At 40.3% G+C, this 21,935-nt stretch overlaps 1 protein-coding gene across 39 annotated transcripts in view; it reads right to left on the bottom strand.

The window, feature by feature from the left end:
- Positions 1-21,935, bottom strand: part of ANK2 (ankyrin 2) — a 584,612-nt gene that overhangs the window by 38,197 nt on the left and 524,480 nt on the right. For 22 of the 39 annotated variants that reach the window (XM_034771774.1, XM_034771802.1, XM_034771792.1 and 19 more), the window contains 6 exons: positions 14,617-14,841; positions 11,499-11,653; positions 9,425-9,636; positions 8,761-8,965; positions 7,448-7,544; positions 1,878-2,106 (listed from right to left, as the gene is read on the bottom strand). In XM_034771774.1, the coding sequence (XP_034627665.1) occupies positions 1,878-2,106; positions 7,448-7,544; positions 8,761-8,965; positions 9,425-9,636; positions 11,499-11,653; positions 14,617-14,841 (1,123 nt within the window). Of the gene's footprint in view, positions 1-1,877; positions 2,107-7,447; positions 7,545-8,760; positions 8,966-9,424; positions 9,637-11,498; positions 11,654-12,818; positions 12,918-14,616; positions 14,842-21,935 lie in introns of all 39 variants that reach the window. The other 17 variants (XM_034771765.1, XM_034771768.1, XM_034771767.1 and 14 more) reach the window with 1 other exon arrangement.

The following is a 21,935-nucleotide window of genomic DNA, read 5'->3' as shown; positions in this document are numbered from 1 at the left end:
CAAGCACGGCTTTTCTCACCGATGTCAACAGCAAACACACTGACCAACTCCAACTACTGCTGTCAAGGTGTTGACGATCTTTTCAATTATGAATAGGTATTTGGTGGAAACTGGCAGGTGGGCACCTAACTTCTCTTTGAAAATCTCCAGAGCCCATCCTCTATAACATTCCATGTGCCTTACAAAGCTTAAATCATTTAAACATCAAAAATATGACCAATAAGTGCAAAAGGATAAATCCTGAGGAGGTTACTCGGCTTTTTCAAGTTCCTTCCTCAGGCAAACTTCTAAAGGAGTCAGTGGGAGATTATCTGAATGACAACGAATTTAAGATTTTGTCTTGACGGGTTACATCACAAAGCTAATTAAAATTAAATCACTCTCCTGTGACCACTACAGAAATGGTCACTGTGCGCTTTTTAGTGTTGAACAAAGCTTGCAGCCCCCATGTCCACTGGCAGTGCACAGCTGCCTCCAACCTGCCATTCCACTGAGGGTCTTGGAGTCAGAAAACACAGGCTACCAAGTGAGCAGCCCTGGACTGGAAGGAAGTGGGGTGAGGCAGGCTGGTAGATGCATTGATTTATAACATCTTCCAGGTGGATTCCACAGACAGGGTCCCTACAGAGCGCAAGTGGGTTTAAAACTGCTCCTTACTCTGACAAAATTGTAAGGTGTGTGAATCGGTGTGGCAGCAATACTGCTACACCCTCCCTTGGGGTGATCTCCCTCCATTGTAGCCGCCCAGTGACCTGATTTCTCTGTTTTTGTGTACCAAATTCTGAGGTCCTTAATCAGCCAACATTCCTACCAACTTCAGTGACAGTTTTGCCTCACTAAGGGCCACAGGAAATGACCCTCTCACTATAATCTTTCCTCCTCCCCCCAAAACTAGCTTGACAATTACTCCTGCTTGACAAGAAACAAAGCCAGCCTTTCAGCAGGAGTATTCCTGTGCCCCTCAGCATTGTTTGTATACCACAGCAGAGTTCCTTTGATGAAGGCAGGAACCATTACCCTTCCATATTGCTGTTTTGCAGTGAAATTAGACAATAAGAGTGATCATCACAGTATCCTGAGGACTTCCCTCCCCTGGATTTGATAGAGAATGCCACCTATATAATACTCTCTAACCCTATTGGCCTGGAGAGTAACAGAATGAATTTAGAGATATTTTTTTCAAAAACGCCTCAAAAGAGACTTAAGAGCCTGAGTCTCATTGAATGTCAATCAGACTTATGGAATCTAGGCTCCCAAAGTCACTTAGATGTTTTTGAAAATTTTACCCTAGAACTTGGAACTCTGAGCCTCCAGAATGAAGCATCTGCAGGCCACTCATTCCATCACAGTCCCAACCCAATCCTTTCTTTTAATCTAAACCTTACAGCTGGGATTTTCCAAAGCACTCAGTGATGGCCTACCTGAGCTCCCATTGATATGAAATGAGAATTTCATATGAAGTCAGAGCTGGCCTGAAACTCAGTGCTTGTTTTGAATGATCTTACACCTTGCTCTGAGATCACAGTATTCTGCTTACAAAACATAACCAACTCGGTATGTAAATTATGCATACAACTTGAAGGTATAAAGAGAGTTTTCTGCAATTACTGTTCATTTTTATGAACAGAAAAGGAGACTCAAAAGGCCAGTATACATTTCCACACACAAAAACATACTGCCACATTCTTTGGTTTGGAGGATGTAAGCTTGATTTTGAATCCAATTACAAACCATTTTATAAATGTATATGTGCTTCCATTACTAATTTCTGCCTCCTATATCAGACAGTATGCAGAATTTGTGATTTTAGAAATAGATGGGGCAAGACACTGTGAATGAAGACAAAGAAAATGATACTATATTATCTTGTATTGTACCTCTACATCTCTGCTTCTGGCAACTTCTGCAAAGTTTTCTTGTTGTTCTAGCGTTTTATCCACCTTGTCATCTGTCATGCAGAAGCACCTTAATCGAGCTTCTATGGGATCATGTGATTTGGCAAACACAACAAATTTGGCCATGTAGGGCACACAGATAATCTCTCTGTACACTTGGGAGGCAAAAGTAACAGATTCCTGTATCTGCCGACAGTCTACCAACCAAAACCTGTGAAGGAACATAAAGAGCAGTTATTGGAATTGGCCATCTAGCAAGATGTAAGCAATACAAATCTCCATACTGGTAGTGTAGACACTGTCCTGGTACCATTGCCCTCGGACATCAAGTAACACAGCCACAGTTATTCATGAAAAAAAAATAGAAATTTAAAACTCATCAATTTGAGGAGATGAGGGTCAGGCAACCCATAATGCATTTTTTCTTGGTAAAAGCAAATTTTAAAAATGATATAGATCTTAATCCAGCAAAGATTTAAAGTTTGGGTGAAGTATATGTGGAAGTCTTTGCAGGGTCAGGAGCTTTAACAGTAATCTGCTATATTAAAGACCTGGTCACTTAACCTGCTGTCATTAAGGCTTAGCTGTAAACCAAAACATGCCCTACTAATCTCCATGTCTACTAGACACGGGAAATTGCATTATACAGCAGTGAACAGAACCTAGTATCTGGTGATAGGACATGAAAGGAAACTCTTTTCCTAGTGAACATCCCCCAATACCAACCAACTCCAGCACTGTGGCCAGGCAGTCTTACCCGAGCAAGAAATGAAAGCCTGGAACCTCAGATATAATCTGGGTTTTATACAATGATACAAGCCCATACTGCCTGACATAGTCTCTTGGATGATATGCCTGCCTATAAACTGATTAAATCAATGAGAGGCCATTGTTTATCTGGCTTCACTTATTTAACAACCACTTACAGTAAACTGCTTACAAGAGAATACCAGCTTTTAGCACTTTCCTCCAGCAGAGTTCATTGAAAACATTCCTCATTATTTCTCACAAAGCAACTTGCATTCATGTAATGTTGCAACAGACCCATGTATCACAGACAATAGACACAATTCACTATATAAATTGCATGTACACCTCAGAATCCAGGACTAGAACTACAGCTCCAGAAACAGGCCTCTACCAGTTGAGCCGAAGGAAAACTCCCCTTACACATAGGGTAGCAAGTACCTTACCCCACCTCTTCTGGTTAGTCACTAGACAGCAACATTACCCCCTCTCAAAATGCAAGAACATGAAATATTACCATATTACAACTGCCATACACTTCGTTGAGACAGACAGAGTGATCTTTATGTAATAAAGGCACTGAAAAAAAATCCTATCTTGTAAGGTTCTGAGCTGAAGCCCTGTTATATATTTCCAAATGACAGGAATAAAAGCTGTTATTTTCATCTAGTTTATCCCTGGAGCTGATGGCATTTCATTTAAATAAAATTTGATGAGTAGGTGGAAAACATGGTTGAGTTTGACACCCGTAGGAAGGAAGAGGAATTCACGAAGGGTCAAAGACTCAGAGTTGAGACAATCTACAGGGGGCTTATTACTTCCTGTACATCACATGGCACAACGTCCCACAAACCATGCACTCTGAAACGTGACTACTCTGGTCTTACTCAATTTAGGATGAACAATAATGGATATTCATTCTGTGCCTTTCTCTACAACACTGAACATGTTCATTGATTAAACAGTGGAAATTGATGACATCTGAACACAAGGAAGTAAACCTGATACTCCAGGGTCCTTAATTTACAGAAGTGGGGAAAGATTGTACTGTATCTGACTCAAACCAGGGAGGCAAATCCTACCTTGAGAAGCCTCCACAGTGCTCAAACAGAGGAACGTTTTAAAATTTGATTCCATCTACAGCAGACAAAAAGTACAGCTGAGACTAACTTTGTGTCTGATGGAATGGAAATTGGCCAAGACTGCAATCAACTTCTTCAGTATTCTAGATAAATGTACCGATTTCCCAAATAGTGTCTGGAAGGACTTAATCCTGTGAATGGGAGTGTGATTCTTGTAAAACCATTTTAAGGCCTCAATTCAGAAAGGTATATATGCCTGTGGCTAACTTTAAAGCACATGCAGTCCTGCTCACTGACTTCATGGGCTTTACTTTAAGCACGGGTTTAAATATCTTGCTGAGTGAAAAGGGAGCAGGTAGATCTTATAGAACAGTGGTTTTCAAACTGTGGGGGGCTGTGCCTGTGGGCAAGAGCTGCGCAGAGACACTTGCGCACCTCTGCCTAGGAGCCAGACCTGCTGCTGGCCGCTTCTGGGGTGCAGCACGGTCTGCAGTGCCAGGACCCCTGCTGCACTGCTGACAGGGGGCCGCCCGAGGTAAGTCCGCATCCCCAACCGTGTGCTCCAATCTCCTGCCCCAGCCCTGAGCCCCCCCAAACCCGAAGCCCCTTCCTGCACCCCAAACTCCTCATCCCCAGCCCCATTCCAGAGCCTGCACCCCCTGCCCAGAGCCCTGACCCGCTCCCACACCCCAACCCCCTTCCCCAGCCCTGAGCCCCCTGCACCCCAAAACCCTCATCCCCGGCCCCACCCCAAAGCCTGCACCCCCTGCCCAGACCCCCTCCCACACCCTAACCCTCCACCTGAGCCCCCCCAACCCAAGCTCCCTCCTGCACCCCAAACCCCTCATCCCATCCCTGATCCCACCCCAGAGCCTGCACCCCCAGCCCAGAACCCTGACCCCCTCCTGCACCCCAACCCTCTGCCCCAGCCCAGAGCCCCCTCCATACCCTGAACCCCATATTCCCAGTCTCACCATGTAGCCCTCACCCTCGCACCCCAGCCCTGTGCCTCACACACACACACACACACACACACACACACACACACACACAAACCCTTCATCCCCAGCTCTGTTGGATCACGGGCATCAACAATTTTCTTCAACTGGGTCGCCAGAAAAAAAGTTTGAAACCCACTGTTGTAGAAGGCCTATAGATCAAACAATTGTGACTCATTGTTCACATACTAACAACTTCCACATCTGGGCTTGCTGTTGATGCCATAACCCTAGTGCAGCTCTAGACTTGGATCTCTCAAATACAGTGTCTAATCTGCAATGCTGACTATTGAATGAAGTCTTTAATGTAAGTCTTTAGCGTAACTAATCCTGCATACAGCTGTTGAGACACAACATAAGGCTGAAGAGGTCTCTCTTGTGGTCTCTAGTGAAAAGTGTTTATTCCCCATTCGTTTGAGACTGAGCATTTTGGGTACATATCTTTTTAAAGCTTCACTGCTGGTCTTTCACTGCAAATGGAGCTGTCTACCCTGGGGAAATGTCTCACCAGTTCTACCCACAGAGCCCTTGTCTAGACAAGGCTCCAGAAGCTTGACCCAATTTTACCATTGCTTTGATTAGACTTGCTTGTCAGTAGATTCATTTAATTAAAATAGTAGTAGTATTTGGTTTGGCTACAAAACATTTGTCTATATCATCCACCAATTTTAACACTGCTTAAGCAGAAAGGGTGTTAGATCCTGAGAGCTCTCTACGGCCCCCAGCTGGTCAAAAGCAGACATTTTGTGGCTCCCTTTCCCTTGCCATGTCTTATATATGCCTTTATGCTGGGGGATGCAAGCAAGGGTGGCCTAGAACTGGTAATTACCAACCCTAACTCACTTGGTAATTTTGCCACACTAAGGGAATCCCCAGGAAGCCTGTTGATTCGGTCTAAAACTGCTTTGCACTGCTGGAGTGGTGCAAAGTACCCTGAGCAGGGGTGAGAACCTGACACTTTGTTTTAATGGCTTCTGATCCTGCAATGATATACACGCATGATGACAGGTTTCAGGGTAGCAGCCGTGTTAGTCTGTATCCTCAAAAAGAACAGGAGTACTTGTGGCACCTTAGAGACTAACAAATTTATTAGAGCATAAGCTTTCGTGGGCTACAGCCCACTTCTTCGGATGCATAGAATGGAACATATATTGTGGAGATATATATATATATGCAACCTAAGAAGTGGGCTGTAGCCCACGAAAGCTTATGCTCTAATAAATTTGTTAGTCTTTAAGGTGCCACAAATACACGCATGAGTAGCTCCATTCATACAAATAATTCTATTGAACCTGATGGGACAAGTTGCATGAGTGAAGTTACTCACATGTGCAAGAATTTGAAGGACTGGGCCCATAGATTAAAAACTCTTCAGAGCAGGGACTGTATCTTCCCAGATGTGTGTCTGGGCCTCATAGGCGCGGGAACTAGGGATGCAGCTGCAGCCCCGGGCTCCTGGCTGCCGGCCCCATGCTCGGGTCCCAGCTGCCGGCCTCAACTTGAGGGGTGGTGGAGAGGGAAGGGGAAGGGGTGGACAGGGGGAAGGGGCTGGCTTTCAACACCCTCACTATTAAAAATGTTCCAGCACCACTGCTGGGCCTACCAGATTTTGATTCAGTGCTTCTGTAATATAAATAACAGATAATAATAAACACCACATGTTAGTAAAAAAGCCAGTCAAATCTAATATAGATTCTTTTGAAGATTCTGTTTATAGTTATTCAGAAGGACAGTAGCTGAATCTGATCAGGAAAGTATTTCACTTCGGTGACACTGAACAGCTGCTAAAATCATGTCTCTGTTGTATCTGCAATGCAGCAAAATCTGAAGATAGGCAGATACTTTAGCTGAATTAATTTAGAATGGGTTGGGGTGCAATTGCTTTGTTTGCAAATGGAAGGATGTGTTAGTGCTGTTCGTTTTCATGTAAGCTTCACTCAGTTTGTAGAGTGTGCCTCATGTTGTGATTTACATACAGGACCACTTCCGAGTCATTATACAAGTTCTCCCTCTCCGATTTCTGATTCTTTGGAGATTGCTGGAAGTAACATATTCTTTTATAAGTTGTAAACCAAGTACAGAAGCAACCTCTTTCCCCTGGTTGGTTTTCCCTGGATGACTCTTCAATTAACTGTTTAAACACAGGACTTTTGTCTGCCCAGTAGAGGAGGACCTACCAGGCAAAACCACGGTGGGGTTTTCAAAGGGGCTTATTGATACTGAAACTCTGCACCCACTGAAATCTACAATAAAATTCCCATTTAATTCAGTGAGTGCAAAGTAAAGTCAACACTGAAAATCCCACTGTATGTCTGTAAAAAAACATCTTCAGGCATAAAAGATCATATGAATCCTGTTAGGCCAATTACAAAATCTCCTCTCACATCCCAGTTGGATGGATGCACCCTGGGTCTAATCATTCATGCTACAGCAATGTTCTTAAGAACGTCCATACTTTTAAACATTTGGGTAGTGTCACTGACTTCAATGGGAATACTCACACGCCTAAAGTTACACATGTGCTTAAATGCCTTGCTGAACTGTGGCTATCGTATGCCACTAAACAGTTTAAAATAATCAACTTATTCTGCTATATAGAAGATAATGGTTAAACTAAACTAAACCCCTTCCAAAAGAGAGGTTAGATATAAGTGAGAAATGCATGGAAGAAAAAAGGACCAGAATTAAAGGGTTCATTTTAAGAGATGTTTTGCTGTGTGTGTACCTGGCAGACACATTTGTTGTGAAGGAAACACATTCATTGACAAACGTTAATGGTGTTGTTCCTGTAATATCCTCCCATTGAGCAGGGGTAGTTCCACCTGAAAGAACAAATAAATAAATAAAAACAATAATTTAAAAACTAGCAAAACCCCAGCCGTCTTTTTGTAGGAAATTTGTAGCATGTTTCAAATTGTTGTAAACAATAGGCCCAGTTTTGCCTTCAGTTACACCTGATGTTACTCCGCTGATGTTAACAGGATTGCATGGATTTAGCCAAGGAGAGAGTTTGCCCAAATAAACCAATATGCATTTTCTCAAACCATGGGTGCTGAAGCACAGCTCTGCAAACAATCTTTTCAAACTGCATCTGAAATGGTATGGGACTTACAGCTAAATGCAAACCTCTGACACAGTAAAGCAAAAAGATGAGGCTAACATTTTCTGTATGTCATAACTAAATGTAACAGGGGCATGGATCAGCATTTGCGTCACACTTTCTGTCAGTACCTGGCCCAAGCTGGGAAAGCTAATAATCTAACCAGCAGACCAAATTCGGTAATGAATCCTGATCACATGCCACCTAAGGCATGTCGCGAATATGCTAAGAAGGAGACCAAACATAACTTCTGCCCATTCCAGATTCTTTACCCATATAGTGGGAAATTATCCCAATAACAACTCTGCTGAAGTTGTACTTGGGACGAAGAAACTATAATAATACATTTGTGATTTCTAGTATATAGAACTTCCTTTCCCAATTATTCTGATTAAACTCAAGTTCAAGTTTTGCTATTTATTTCAGCGGAATTAATTCTGCAGAAGAAGATTTTGCACATTTATAGAAAAACTCTGTATTATATTTTATATGCCAGATTGTGAATCCCTCACTCATATTAATGAACAGTTACTCATAACTGATTTCAATGTCTTACCAAAGAGAACCATGGGTTCCAAATTTGGCCCTAAACTCTTTGGGACATTGATTGTGTTTCCTTATGTGTCATGAATGTTTGGACATCATTGACCAGCATATGCTCCATAAACAGAACCAATGAAGAAAATGCTAAGAAGAAGTGAAAAGCATGGGGCTATACAGAATGGAGAAAAATATACAATACTGCTGTTGTTCTCCCAAGTGGTGAAATATCAGTTCCACTCCAGTGGAATGAATGCAGTTTATTTTTCATACACAGCCCCCAGCAAAGAGTTTACAAAGATTTATGTCAATGTAATCTTTTTAATACATTTGATCAACAACACTTTGTGATCTCAAGATTCTGCATCACTTACAAAACTCTGGTGCACTAAGCCTACCTGTTATGCTGCATAGTAATCTTAAAGTGGGTGTTTCTCCCCCATAACCATTCATCATCCCATCACTGGAGGCTTTGGGGACAGGAATAGTCATTGTGATTGGCTTGTGGAATTTCCTCCTTCTTGGCTCCAGGGTGACTATAGGGCTGAAGGTTGCCTTGTTCCCTAAAATCTTCCTTATAAGTTCATTGTGCATAGGTTGGGCCTTTCCGAAGTAACAAGACAAAAATGAATAAACAATATGGAAATGTAGCTTAATGAAGATGTAAATGAATGTATCTGATCCCTGCCAGTGTTATATAGCAAGTTGTAATTAAATCCCACAACTCCTTTGTGAGCTATGTTAGTATTACCATCATAGCACAGAGAGGTTAAGTGACTTGCCCAATATCCTACAGTCAGTCAGTGACAGAGTCATGAATAAAACTCAAGAAATCAGACTCTCACTACCTTGCTCTAGCTTCTAGACCTGACTCTCTCTCCCACAATTTTTATTTTGCTGTCAGGGCATTTTAGATAGCAGTGGACAAATGGTAAGCGGATGTAATTGTTCAACTGTCTGCTGATTATGCAATATAGAAAATGTATTGTTTTACCAGGGTCACGGCTCAAATGAAAAGCCAACGAGGAAGGTGTAATAAGCCTCGTCACTGCTTCTCTGTACCTGGAGGCCGACACGAATTCGCTTGGTTAGTGCTCCTTCTGGAAAGACTGCCTGCACTTGTGGTACTACAGTGCTGCTAAGCACGCCTCCCTCAGGTCCAATGAGGTTGCTGTCCTGTTTGATCCGGGACACCACTGCAAAATACTGTGGGAAATCCCTGGTGATGATACGGCAGATACGCTTCTTCTCAAGCTCCTCCGGAGTGTCAAGTACTGAGTGAAAAATGAGCCACATTCACACAACAGGAATTTCATAGAGACAACACAGCAATTTCCAGACAAGAAAAGCTATACATACATAACAATTAAAGGTGAAAAGTTTTAAAGACCTTTGAAATTTAAAAGCCAGAATTCGGGGGGGGGGGGGCGGAATTAGAGATAGCCCAAAACACCTAATTCAGAACCAGGCCTTTACTTTCCTATAATGAGGGGGACATATAAATGAAGAACTTTGGTTTGAGCTGATCTTTATGCTATGGACCTACTTGAAGGCCAAGGATAACATCCAATCAATGTGTTACTTAAGTATGTGCCTGACTTTAAGCACGTAGGCAGTCCTATTCAGTTCTATAGTATTACTAACATGCTTAAACTGAGGCACATGCTCAAGTACCACATTGAATCAAGATCTAAACAAGCTTTCTAAAAACTAAAAATCATCCTTCAGGTATGTCCTCGACTCTAGCACAAAGCCCCTCCCCCTGCCGTAGATCACTGTCAGTGCCACTATGGAGTTACTACTATCCCCTCAAGTTGCAATAGTATCTGTGAATACTCAGCCCCATCCAGACAAGCAGCAATCCATAAAAGGTAATAAAATACAGCGCAGTGAGATATTTGCAAAGAAAGCTCTTAGTTTAGTATTGTGAAAAGGGCATGGGAATTCATGTACCAAAAGGGAGTTAAACAATGAGAAGTTTTGTATATGGAGGTTTCTTACTGTCACTGGAAGTTCTTTGAGATGTGTGGTCCCTATGTGTATTCCACATGTGGGTATGAATATACACCATGCACCCAAATCCGGAAATTCTTACAAGCAGTATCCGTTGGCTACCACATATGCAGTAGGTGTCTCCTTGTGCTCATGACCGAAGGTATAAGAGCCAGCGCGGGCTGAAATCTCTCCAGTCCTTCTTCTTACCGCAAATCCAACAGGATCCGAAGCAGGGGGACAGAGGGTGGGAAGTGGAATCCAGAGATAGAGACCACACATCTCAAAGAACCTCCAGTTACAGTAAGTAACCTCCATTTCTTCTTCGAGTGCTGATTCCTATGTGCATTCCCAGGGTCGGCTCCAGGCACCAGCTTAACAAGCAGGTGCTTGGGGCGGCCAAGGGAGAGGGGCGGCACCTGCGGCAATTCGAGGGCGACAGGTCCCTCACTCCCTCTAGGAGCGAAAGACCTGCCGCTGAACTGCTGCCGAAATTGGGGCGGCAGAAAAGCTGGAGCCGGCCCTGTGCATTCCACATGTGGTTATTGGCAAGCAGTGCTAAGACTGTAGGTGGGAGTGAGGAAGCCAGCGGCAAAGATGCTTGCGGTACTGCAGATACCATTGCTGCATCCGCAGCAGAAGTGTGAACTGAGAAAGAGGGACTGAAGAGGCATCAGCCCACACTGTCTCTTATACCCTTGGTCAGTACCACGAGGAGATTTACTGCACATATGTGGTTCAACAGACACTGCATGTAAGAATTTCTGGACTCGGGCACATGGCACACATGCATACATACGTATGGAATACACTTAAGGACCAGCACTTGAAGAAGAACTGCTCTTTACCAGATATTTTTTGCCCCTTTGCTGCTTCTAAATGTGCTAGGATGTCAGCAGACATGTACTCCCAGCACCGCCATGTACAGTAAGCATGTTATGATGTTCCACTGGGATTCCTGTGAAACATCAGCAGAATGTGGCAACATGGCCTCCGGAGAGGAGGTCAGTAATGAGGCAGTCAATCAGAGAGGAGATAAACTAGGTCTTACCCAGATATAGAAATAATACAGGACAAAGGATCGTTTTAATTCCTCTGTTATCCTCTTCAACCCTCACCCCACCCCTGTCCCAGCACTGAGTACCTTCATCCATTCCATTGAGGATTTCATTCAGTTCATCCTCGGTATATTCACAGAAATGCTCCTTCCAGCTGTCCCCATTCTCACTGCGCAGGATTACCAGCTCTCTCTCTTTCCCACGCAGAGCTGCAAAATGGGGGATCTCCACGATCACAGGCCTGACACAGCAACACAGCACATTAAATGTATATGGGTGAAAGAGGAAGAAATAGAAGTAACAGCAATCCATTCAGTCTGTTACAAAGTAACCTGGAATTCTACCCACTTCTCCAGCATAGTCGGGTGCAATCCTAAACAGCATATCAGTGGGTCACTAGAGCATCTTCGCTTTTTATAAGGACCCAGTATGTACAGTAGGACAGTTTAGATGTGCATACATCTCTTTGCACACTGTGGACAGCTCTCAGTAAGGAAGCAGTACTTTGAACAGAGATTTTAGAGTGTTGTTGCAAACTGATAAAATTACTAAAACTCATGCTCATTTTAGCTGTCACCACCATGTGTGTTAACCTGTAAAATCTCATTTCAAAGAGATTCCACTGCAGTATATACAGACAGTAGGACAAATTCTGATCTGGTATACTAGTGAAAATCAGAATAATGTCACTGAAGTCAATGGGCTTGATTTATCTCTCATTTATGCTGATTTTACACCAACATTAATCTGGATTTCTACTAGTGTAGAGAAGATAAGAATTTGTTCCATTATGAACACACGTAAATATATGTGTGTGTGTGTGTGTGTGTGTGTGTGTATGTGTATATATATATATATATATATATGCTCACACACACTCATAACTCTGGTATGTTGTACACGCTGGAAGAAAATATAAATATACACGTATACATAAACCTCACGAGTGCATAATGATATGGGCCATCATGTACTCGATAAGTGTCATACTATTTCATACTATGTTATATTATATACAACATATAACATATTACTATTGGTTTGATAGCAATGGGTGCAAAATAGACACACACGCAGAAGATTCTTTTTAGTTCTAATCCAGGTTGCTTTGCTACAGACATCAAGCACATAACAGCTGGCACATTTTACAGCTAGGAAGATCTCATGCTAAAACAAAAATGAAGGTCACAGAATTTTAAGAAAAAGATACAAACATACCACCAAAACAAAAACCACATACCACAAGGATTGGAAAATGGTCCACTAAAGGTTAGATATACAAAATTTCAAATCATAGAAAGGGACAATGTCATGGGCACAATGACATAAAAAAATAAATCATATTGCAGGAGGAGGAGAAGAATGGGGGGGCCAGCATCCATCAATTTGTTTTAAGTCTCTCCTACCCAAGGAATTTGGTCCCAGGAGGCCCCAGCTGAAGGATTCGGCTGACCAAGCTTTCTCCCTCATTAAGTGGGGGAGGAGCCGTAGGCAGATGAAGTTTACTGAGTACATCCAAAGCAGCAGTGAAAGAAAGAACATAAATAAGCTTTATGTATGGTTTTTTCAGAACCCCAGTGCCACTGTCTGGTCAACAGAGTAGAATTAGGTCCAACACTGAATAAGGTTCTGCCCTAGTTGTGCCCACTGCTGATAGAAATTAATGAAATGCTTCCATTAATGTCAATGGAAGTTTTGTCATTGAACTTAATGGGAGCAGAATCCGGCTCTTAGAATGGATATGTCAGTGTAGTACAGTAATATTTGTGTTGGCAGGTACAGTGCACAATACCTGATTTCACTGCCAGGACGCCACCCAGAAAAATAAACCTATGAGAAGCGACACAAAAACTCTGACTAACGTATCCGTGTGTGTTATTCAGATGAGTTTTTATTGAGATTCCTCATTGAATGGAGGGACCATTTAAAAAAATAAAAGGTACTGCATGTTAGTGTGAATGTGGGGAAGAAGGACAGAAGATTAGAGAAATAATGAATGTGACAGCAGAGGTATTCTGCTGATATTTTAAATTTGGGTTTTGATAAGAACTGACCTACATTTGAAGAGAATGTCAAATTAGTATTTTGTTAGGCAGCTTTTCTGCTGATGCATCTGAAACCTAGGAGCACCCCATTTGTCACAGAAGAGGACTGGCCTCTAGCTTTATGTTCCCAGTGTTTCATAACTCTTCCTGATCCATATTAAAGAACAGCATCAATAAAATAGTGGGAACAAGCATGGATACTTTCCCCTCTCATACTCCATTCTATGTGTTTTTAAAAACCATCAACCCACTGCCCACTCTTTCTCAAGCTCATTCCTCCAGATATAACTTCATCAGGTGCTCTGCTGACTACCTTTAAATGACAGGACTTAAATACAATTGAACTGTTTCAAAATGGATTTAAACTGTTGCCTTTCATAACTTCATTCGTCAGTTTCCAACTGAAGCCATTCACTCTATTGGAGGGGTTCCTTCAATCATCCATTTTTGGATGCCACAGTTGATAAGGAGAGTAGCTGATAAAACAAATAAAAGTGTGCAGAACTGCTGGTTTCAGCTGAAAATTGCTAAAACAAGCACAGCAGTAGTTGCAGTTCTGATCTTTCTATTGGGTATTGCAACATAGGACAAAATAAACTGCTGGAGAATTCCTGAATTGTCCTATTGTTTGAACTTGCAATTTTAACCCCAGAAAAATCAAAGGCTTGTGCTTCCCTGATAGTCCAAATTATTGACAGCAGGCCTATAGACAAAACACAAGTTTCTACTATAAGGAGCTTTAACTTGTGCTATATCCATAGCAGGCTTTAAATTTGGTTTTAGATCAGTGCTGTGCTATTTGTTTTTCATGCCTTAACTGTGGACAATTTAAACAGAGTATGAATTGCCTGACACTGATAGCAATGTGATTTCAATTTGACTAGCATGGCACTGATTAATAAACTTATTCGAGGAAGCACACTAAACCTTAGTGTTAGTGGTTAATAAACATCAGTGTTTTCAAATGAAAAGGCATACAAGCTAAGTGAACTAATCGCTGATTTGCACTAGGGGGCCTATAACGTTATGATCAATATGGAACAGTATGCTAAATAGACCTTTCCAATTTAAATCTTGAAGCAGGGGCTACCCCAGTGCAATTTGCAAACTGATGGAGATATACCTATCATTTTCATTTAGGTCAAACAGCAAGTCTTACCCAAGAAACTGAGCACCAGAAGGTCCAACTTCAATCAGGCGGCTGGCCAGACCTTCTCCTTCCACCATCGGTGGCATGGTGGCCAGTCTATGACGTTTGACCAACCGGCAGGTTACTCGTGTTGGGGCAGTGCATTTCCGAGGAGGAATAATGATCCTTAACCCGTTGTGTCTGCAACCTCGCATGGCGCCACCACGGGCATCCACCATGAAGCTAACCAGGAAGCTGAAAACAATAAATTAATATTAGATATGTTTGGAAAGTATATTAGCCAAAGCAAAATCACTTCAGTTATGTTCCAAATGGTTTTCTTCCAAAATGTAACAAACTATATATCTATGGCACTTTCTTAATATGTACAGTAAAAAAAAACAACCCCCTTTTGTATATGTGGCAATAATTCATGCTAACATCCCTGATGGCTTGCACTAGAAATATTTATCTCAAGAGCTTTTCATAGCAACAATCTTATTTTGCAATGCAACTGATGGTAGAAATATACTATATATAAAATATAAGGTCATGACCAAGTGCCTTTATTTTATACATACATATACACACACACACACACACACACACACACACACACACTCTTTCATATTATATATTTTCCCCAATGCTAACTGGCGTATTTCTACCACTAGTGTCATTGCAAACTAAGATGGGTATGATACACACACATATAATATACAATTTTTATATATATATTATTAAAGAAAAATGGCTTACTAATGCAATAATATAAAGGCAATTCTGATTTTTTGAAAGGTCAGTATAATTCTTTTACTAGTCTGATGTAACCAAAACTCCTAAAATTATGTAATTCACAGATTATAAGCCAAATCTTGTTCTGGAGAAAGCAGTTACAACTCCTATTAAAGCCAGTGGGAGTTGTACCTCTTTATATCAAATATGAATGTCTCCCTCTCTTTAACATTTAACATTTCTTAAAAACTTATCGCTGTATGATATCATGACAAACTGACTAGAGAGAAGAAAAATAATCTTCAAGATTTCAATTCACTTTTTTTTTTAAAGTGACTATATTGACTTTTAACAAGATAAACTCTACTTCTGACTACATTTAATGTGCCCACTTATCTCCTTACCCTTTCCAAAGACAAAACAGGACAGGAGAAAATAAGGATGGGAAAGAGGCAAATAAAGTGGGATTCTTCTATTAAAATTATATCCTTATACAGAAAGAATGGCAAATAATTGAATGTGAGATGGGCTTGTTGTCAATTAAGATACTGTCCCAACGTGCCTCTGTTATAGAAGGATAAGACAACTACAGAAAGATGTGGAGATCTGAGCAGCTGGTAACCATTCTGTAGTGGGTTTATTTATAAATTTCTGCTTTTTCTCTCTTACTATATAAAATGTTAATATGTCCCTGTGGGATTCCTTACAGTGGCAGGAAGACATCTGTGGCAAGGAGCTCCCTCATGGCTCGAGATAAATTGCCTTTATTTTTTTTCCTTTCTCCTACCTATAGCCCACTTTGTTCAGTCATGACTAGACAATGTGCTGATTTTGATAGTTTTGCTGCGATCTGGGACACAGCTTAATTAAGGCCATTTCTGTGAAATGTACAAAACCCTCAAAAAATGGCTACTTTAAATTTTTATATTGTTCAGTTTAATGGCTTCTGATCACCACTGCCCTGGGGGTGGAGAGGTTGACTGGCTGCAGTGAGAGTAGGGGAAAGGACGTGAGATAGGATAATACCAGACCTACTTTTAGGACTACACTAGTCACCACACAGGGATTCACACAAATGCTAACATCTGCACTGAGAGACCTGCAATAAAAAAAATCTTACCACATTGGAGACAAATACAGATATTTTTCACTCTCTTGGGTCACTCAGTATTACACATATTTGAATACATTCATTATCAAAACATTTACAATTCATTCCACATGCTATTAAAACAGAACACCCAACACTCCGTGCAAGTCACGTCAATAAAATGAACGAGAGGAAGGAGCCACAACCTGCCAATCTAAAGCACGCCATGCACCATGGATGCCATATGAAGAGACTTCCCATTCCTTCCCACACATGCAGTCTCCTATTCTACCACCATTCAGATACCTCTAGATTTTGTTTAGTGTAATACCCTATGGAGTACAACCATTATCTCATTCCTCAGGGGGCTGATGTTTCTGTGGTTTTAACAAAAAACAAACAAAAATGAACAAGTGTTTACAGCTTTAATTCCCTAGTCTTCATTTTTGAAGTAAGGACTCTACCTATCTTAATCCATTCTAGATATAGTTTATATCATATATATATGAATAGGGATGAAAGAGGAAATCCAGGATACTAATTGCTCAGGTTCTACAATATGCTATGTGATGCCTTTCCAAGTTAAAACAAAGCCCTTATCTGGATGCAGTTTTTGTGTCACCTTTGTAATAAATGGATGAAACTGTTTGTGACTTTTGTCTCTGAGAATCAGCCTAAAATTCAATGATGAAGAATGCTTTAGAAATGAATTTAACAACAGCCTAAATTCTGGGATGGCATAAGCAGTTCACAATCTGATATTAATATTCTGAACAACTACAGAAACCACAACCACTGTTATTAGAGCTGACTGAATTATTTGGTGCAAATAATTTACTGAATGAATTTTGGCATTTTTCTCAAGTAAACTAATCATTAATACAATTTTGTTCATTACTCAACAAGTGCTCAAGATGGTCAACTAATAGTAAACGATAATGGAATCAACAATTTTTTCCATTTAATTCAGGGAATATTTTATTCCCAATGAAAGTATTTTCCTTAGAAACTAAGCAATTCATCTCACATTGTGTTCAACATTGCTGAGCTTTGGTAGCATTGCTGGGGCTGCTACAAAAATACAAATAAATAGATAAAAATATCCATAAATAGTAATGAGTATGGCATCCCTAATAATGAGTATGGCAAAGGACCCAATCAAGGAATCCCTGCTACAGTAGCAATACTGGACTCTATTTTCACAGCTGGTACTTTCTTTTTAAGTGAAGCTTTCTAAGGAGTGAAAGTTTTCAGATAAGCTAAAAGATGGGAAGTGAACTGAAATGATGATGCTTTCCCATGAAACAAACAGCCTGTATACCTATGAAGTAGCCCTGGAAGATGATCTCTATTTAGACAACAAATCAGTGGTGTAAAAGTGAGGTTAGAAATAGGACAAATATCTCTGTTTTGGAGCATTCTTATTTATACTGGAATTTTGCAGCATGTTCACAAGTAAAATAGTAGCAGCCCCTGTGTTCCATCCACTGGAACATCCAAGATTATCTGCAGGTCAACTTACAATTCTAGTATGGTCTGTGTCTCTAATTAGTGTCACAGGTGCAAAGTGCTAGCTATTGCCTTCTCAGCCAAAGACATCAGGGCACGAAGCAAACTAACTTGTCAATCTTCAGTTTATTTAGGGTGTATAGCAGCTGGAATAAGCAAGAGGAAGATCCCAAATATTTATTAGTAAGGCGGGGATTACCCTCAAAAACAGAAAAAATAGGCCAAGAAAGGCACATTTGAGAGAGGATATAAAGATAAGGAGAGTAAAAAAGGACCAGCGGACTACGGACACTGACAATTCAGAAGTAAAGATGATTTTGTTAATACAGCCATTAATAAAATGCTTAATCCTGCTGTCAATGAAGCTGATGACAAACATTCCACTCATTTCAATGGTGAAGGATCAGGCCTAAAACGCAGGTCCAAGAATATATAGTAAGTGGAATATATGCAAATCAGCAAGTGTGGATGATATTTCTATTGATTTCAATAGGACCAGGATTTCACCCTATATGGCTTAAGAGTTTTAAAGTCATGAAACAATGAATTTATTAAATAACTGGTAAACAATTTTGGAAAAAAAATAATCCCGGAGAACCAAGGAGGCAGCAGATGTATATTAAAAATCAATTGTCATATCAGTCTTCTAAAAATGGGAATAAAATAAGCAACCCTGATAATTACATCCAATAAGGCTAACCTCTACCCTGAGTATAATAATGGAAAAAATATTAAGAGGAAGAAAACCCAGTAACCTCCTAGAGTATAATAGTCATAAGCAATTATGGGTTTGGTAAAAACAAAGGCATGGGGGTTGAATAAAAACAAATCATGGCAGAAAATTAATTGCTTTAATGTGTTCAATGTTCTGATTCAGAAACTTTTACATAAAAAGTCAAGCAGTGTCATATTGACTAAACATTTTCTGAAGGACTGTGAACAAAAGTTAATGATCAGCAGCAATGTATTGAGTTGGAGGAGGATGCTGCAGGGATGGTGCTTAATTTGATATTTTATTAATGATCTAGAGGATGAGAAAACAGCATATTATTTACATTCATACATTATTCTAGATTGGGAGGTGATTCAAACATCAGCGAAGACATAAGAATACAATAAGGGTTAAGATTATGAGCAGGAAATAACAAAATTAGATAAATGCAAGCTAATGATCAATATATCTATGGAAGAGTGATCTGAAACTGACATTGAGTAGGAAGGAAGAACCTGGAATACTGTACATCAAAGGAGAACTATAAGTAATAGAGAACAGCTAATTAGGTATGACTTTGCTATTTGTTATAGCAGCAAAATAAAAAGCCTTTGCAATTTTAGACATATGTATACATCATTTCACAATCTAGAGAGTTAATAGTTCCTTTCTGTATGATTCCAGTGAGATCATACCTAAAATATTATGCACAGTTCTGGACACCTACTACTAGAAATGGGCTAGAGTCCTAAGTTTTGAAGTGGGCAGTGCTATCAAAATCTGGATCAAACATAAGATCCACATTTTGTAATCACTCTCTCTCTCTCTTTGGTACCCCAATTCCAATCTTACAAAACTTGAAAGGAGTTGGGTCAAAATTCATACCCAAACCTGAATTTCATGGCTGGGGCCCATGTCTATTCAGTACCCCAGATATGCTGTAAAAGGGAAGTTGCAGAATATCTGGAGAGATTGATTTATGGGGAAAGGTCAAAAGAACTAAACTAATTTACAGAAACTGATGAATATGGGAGATATAATAGACATCTATAGTCATTTTAAGCGTGTAAAAACAGCAAAGGAGTGGTATTAGGATGGTACTGAATGGCATCAAGTTAATACAAATATAAGAGAAACTTCTAACCATGAGGACTCTTTCAGAAAGATCTCTCTCAAGTGAGTGATGGAAATGCCTTCTTTTGAGCCATTAAAACTAGAGTACATACCTGTATCGAAACAATGGGCTAGATGAATCTTTTTGAGTTTTACATCTTTATGTATATCTGAAGAATTCTGTCACACACCATGTTTTAAAGGTTCCTATACATCTCAGGGAAACGTACTTCTTAAGTGTGGGTAGGTGTATTTGGTTTATTAGAATGATGTTCTATTTAAACTTTAATTGGGTCCTGATTCAAGATGACAGCAATTCAAGAGTTAAATCAATGAAGTCAACATATACATGTGTCAAGGGTGACTGCACTAGCAAGAAGGTAAACTCCTGGAGCTAGGGATGGACAAGTTCTGGGATGGACAAGTTTTGAATACGTTTCATTTTCTGGCAAAGTTTTAAAGAAAAAAGCTGGAAACGAAGCTTAGCAAAGGTAGGATATGATCCTAAATTTTATATAGTCTTGCAGGACTGGATCAACCAGCGCAGTTAATATGCTTTGCTTCCTAGAGTTTAGAATTAATCATGCTTGCAAGCAAATGTCAAGTGCTTATTATGGCCCAAATCAGAGCGAAAAGGAATTTTCAGGGCAAGATAGTGAAATTCTCCTTTTTAGGGGGAGTTGTAGTAGGTATTGGAAGATGAAAAGCAATTAAAGGGAAGAAAAGCAAATACTCTTCAGGAAATATGATGTAGGTTGGGTATTCCATGGGAGGAGGCGAAGACATACCGTTCTGGCAAGAACAGTTACAGGTGAGACCAACCAATGTCCACTCTACTTAATGGATCAAATTCAGCCCATTGACATCGGTGAAGTTGCCTTCACTTACACGGAGGGTTTAACTGCTAAATTTTGTCCAATATGTAGGTCCTAACTATATTTGGGAGGAGTTAATATGTGAGGTGCATGAAAGCCATAAGGGTAATTTTATGTACTTCATGGAGGTAGGTCATAGTATTGTGTAAATATAGCATTCAAGCTTTATGGGCCAGATTTGTTATAGCAGTCTCATTTGCAAGAATCATATAAAATGCATGGTGTTCAACTTATCTACTTTGAAAACATGAAGAGCTGAAATTCCGTTCCAAGAAATCTTTGTATTGTGAACTTTCTGCTGTGACACTAAGGGCTTGTCTATAGGAACATTTAGTTTGCTGCAAGCTCGGGGGTGAATCTACCCTACACTAGCCTGCTGCACAAGAACTACCTGTGTGGACCCTGCTGACAAGCACTAACAATTTCAAAGCAGGGTAGGTCAAAACGCACTATGGAACCATTAGTGTGCATCAGCACAGTCTGCATGGCAGACTAGTGTGGGGTAGATTCACAGCCCGGCTTGCTACAAATTAAACGTTCATGTAAACAACCCCTAAGTTATTTCCTGGTCTGATTTTCTTGGTATGACAATAACATGTAAGCTAACTATTTCTGTGCCCACTTAAAAATACAGCAGAGAAATAAACAAGGAAATAAAGAATGGATAGGCCTATATTTGGGGGGAAGAGAAGACATTATTTTGGGGCTGTGCTAAGTGTCATTGTTTTGTAAACTGCTTTGCTAAGAGTTAGTCTCTTCGGATAGCAATGAATACTAGCTTGTTGGGACTCTGCTGAACATCTCTGTCTGTAGAACCATTTGAACAGCCATGCAAATACAGCTCCATGAAGAGTCTTTCTAAAACAGGCTGTGGTTAATGTTAAAATGAACATAAAAACGGAAAATGCAAAAGCAATACACCCTTATTATACTGTCAGTTCAGAAATGATTATTCAATTGAGTTAGTAAGGCACATGCGTCTCATCATACAGCAGGAAGCAATGATAACAGTCATCACTGAACTATATCCACCATAGATACACTTAAGAAATCTTCTATCTAAGTCAGCTTAACTAATATAAGAAACAGGGAAACAAGGAGATAGCAGCATTCAGAGTTAGTCAGAGTGTGAAAAAAGTAGAAACGAATAGTTTTATCAGGCTGCTTCAGCAATTCTCAAGTTTACAACTGGAGAGGAAAACTGATCCAAAGTTCGCATTCAAAGATACTAAGAATCAAGGCCTTGATCCCCAATGCCTGCTGAAGTTAATGGGAGACTTTTCAGTTTCTTCAGTGAGTGCTGAATCAGGCCAAA

Source organism: Trachemys scripta, chromosome 5 (genome assembly GCF_013100865.1).
Source record: "Trachemys scripta elegans isolate TJP31775 chromosome 5, CAS_Tse_1.0, whole genome shotgun sequence".
NCBI classification, from domain to species: domain Eukaryota; kingdom Metazoa; phylum Chordata; order Testudines; family Emydidae; genus Trachemys; species Trachemys scripta.
The sequence above is the reverse complement of the archived record's forward strand: the minus strand, read 5'-3'. Positions and strand labels throughout refer to the sequence as shown.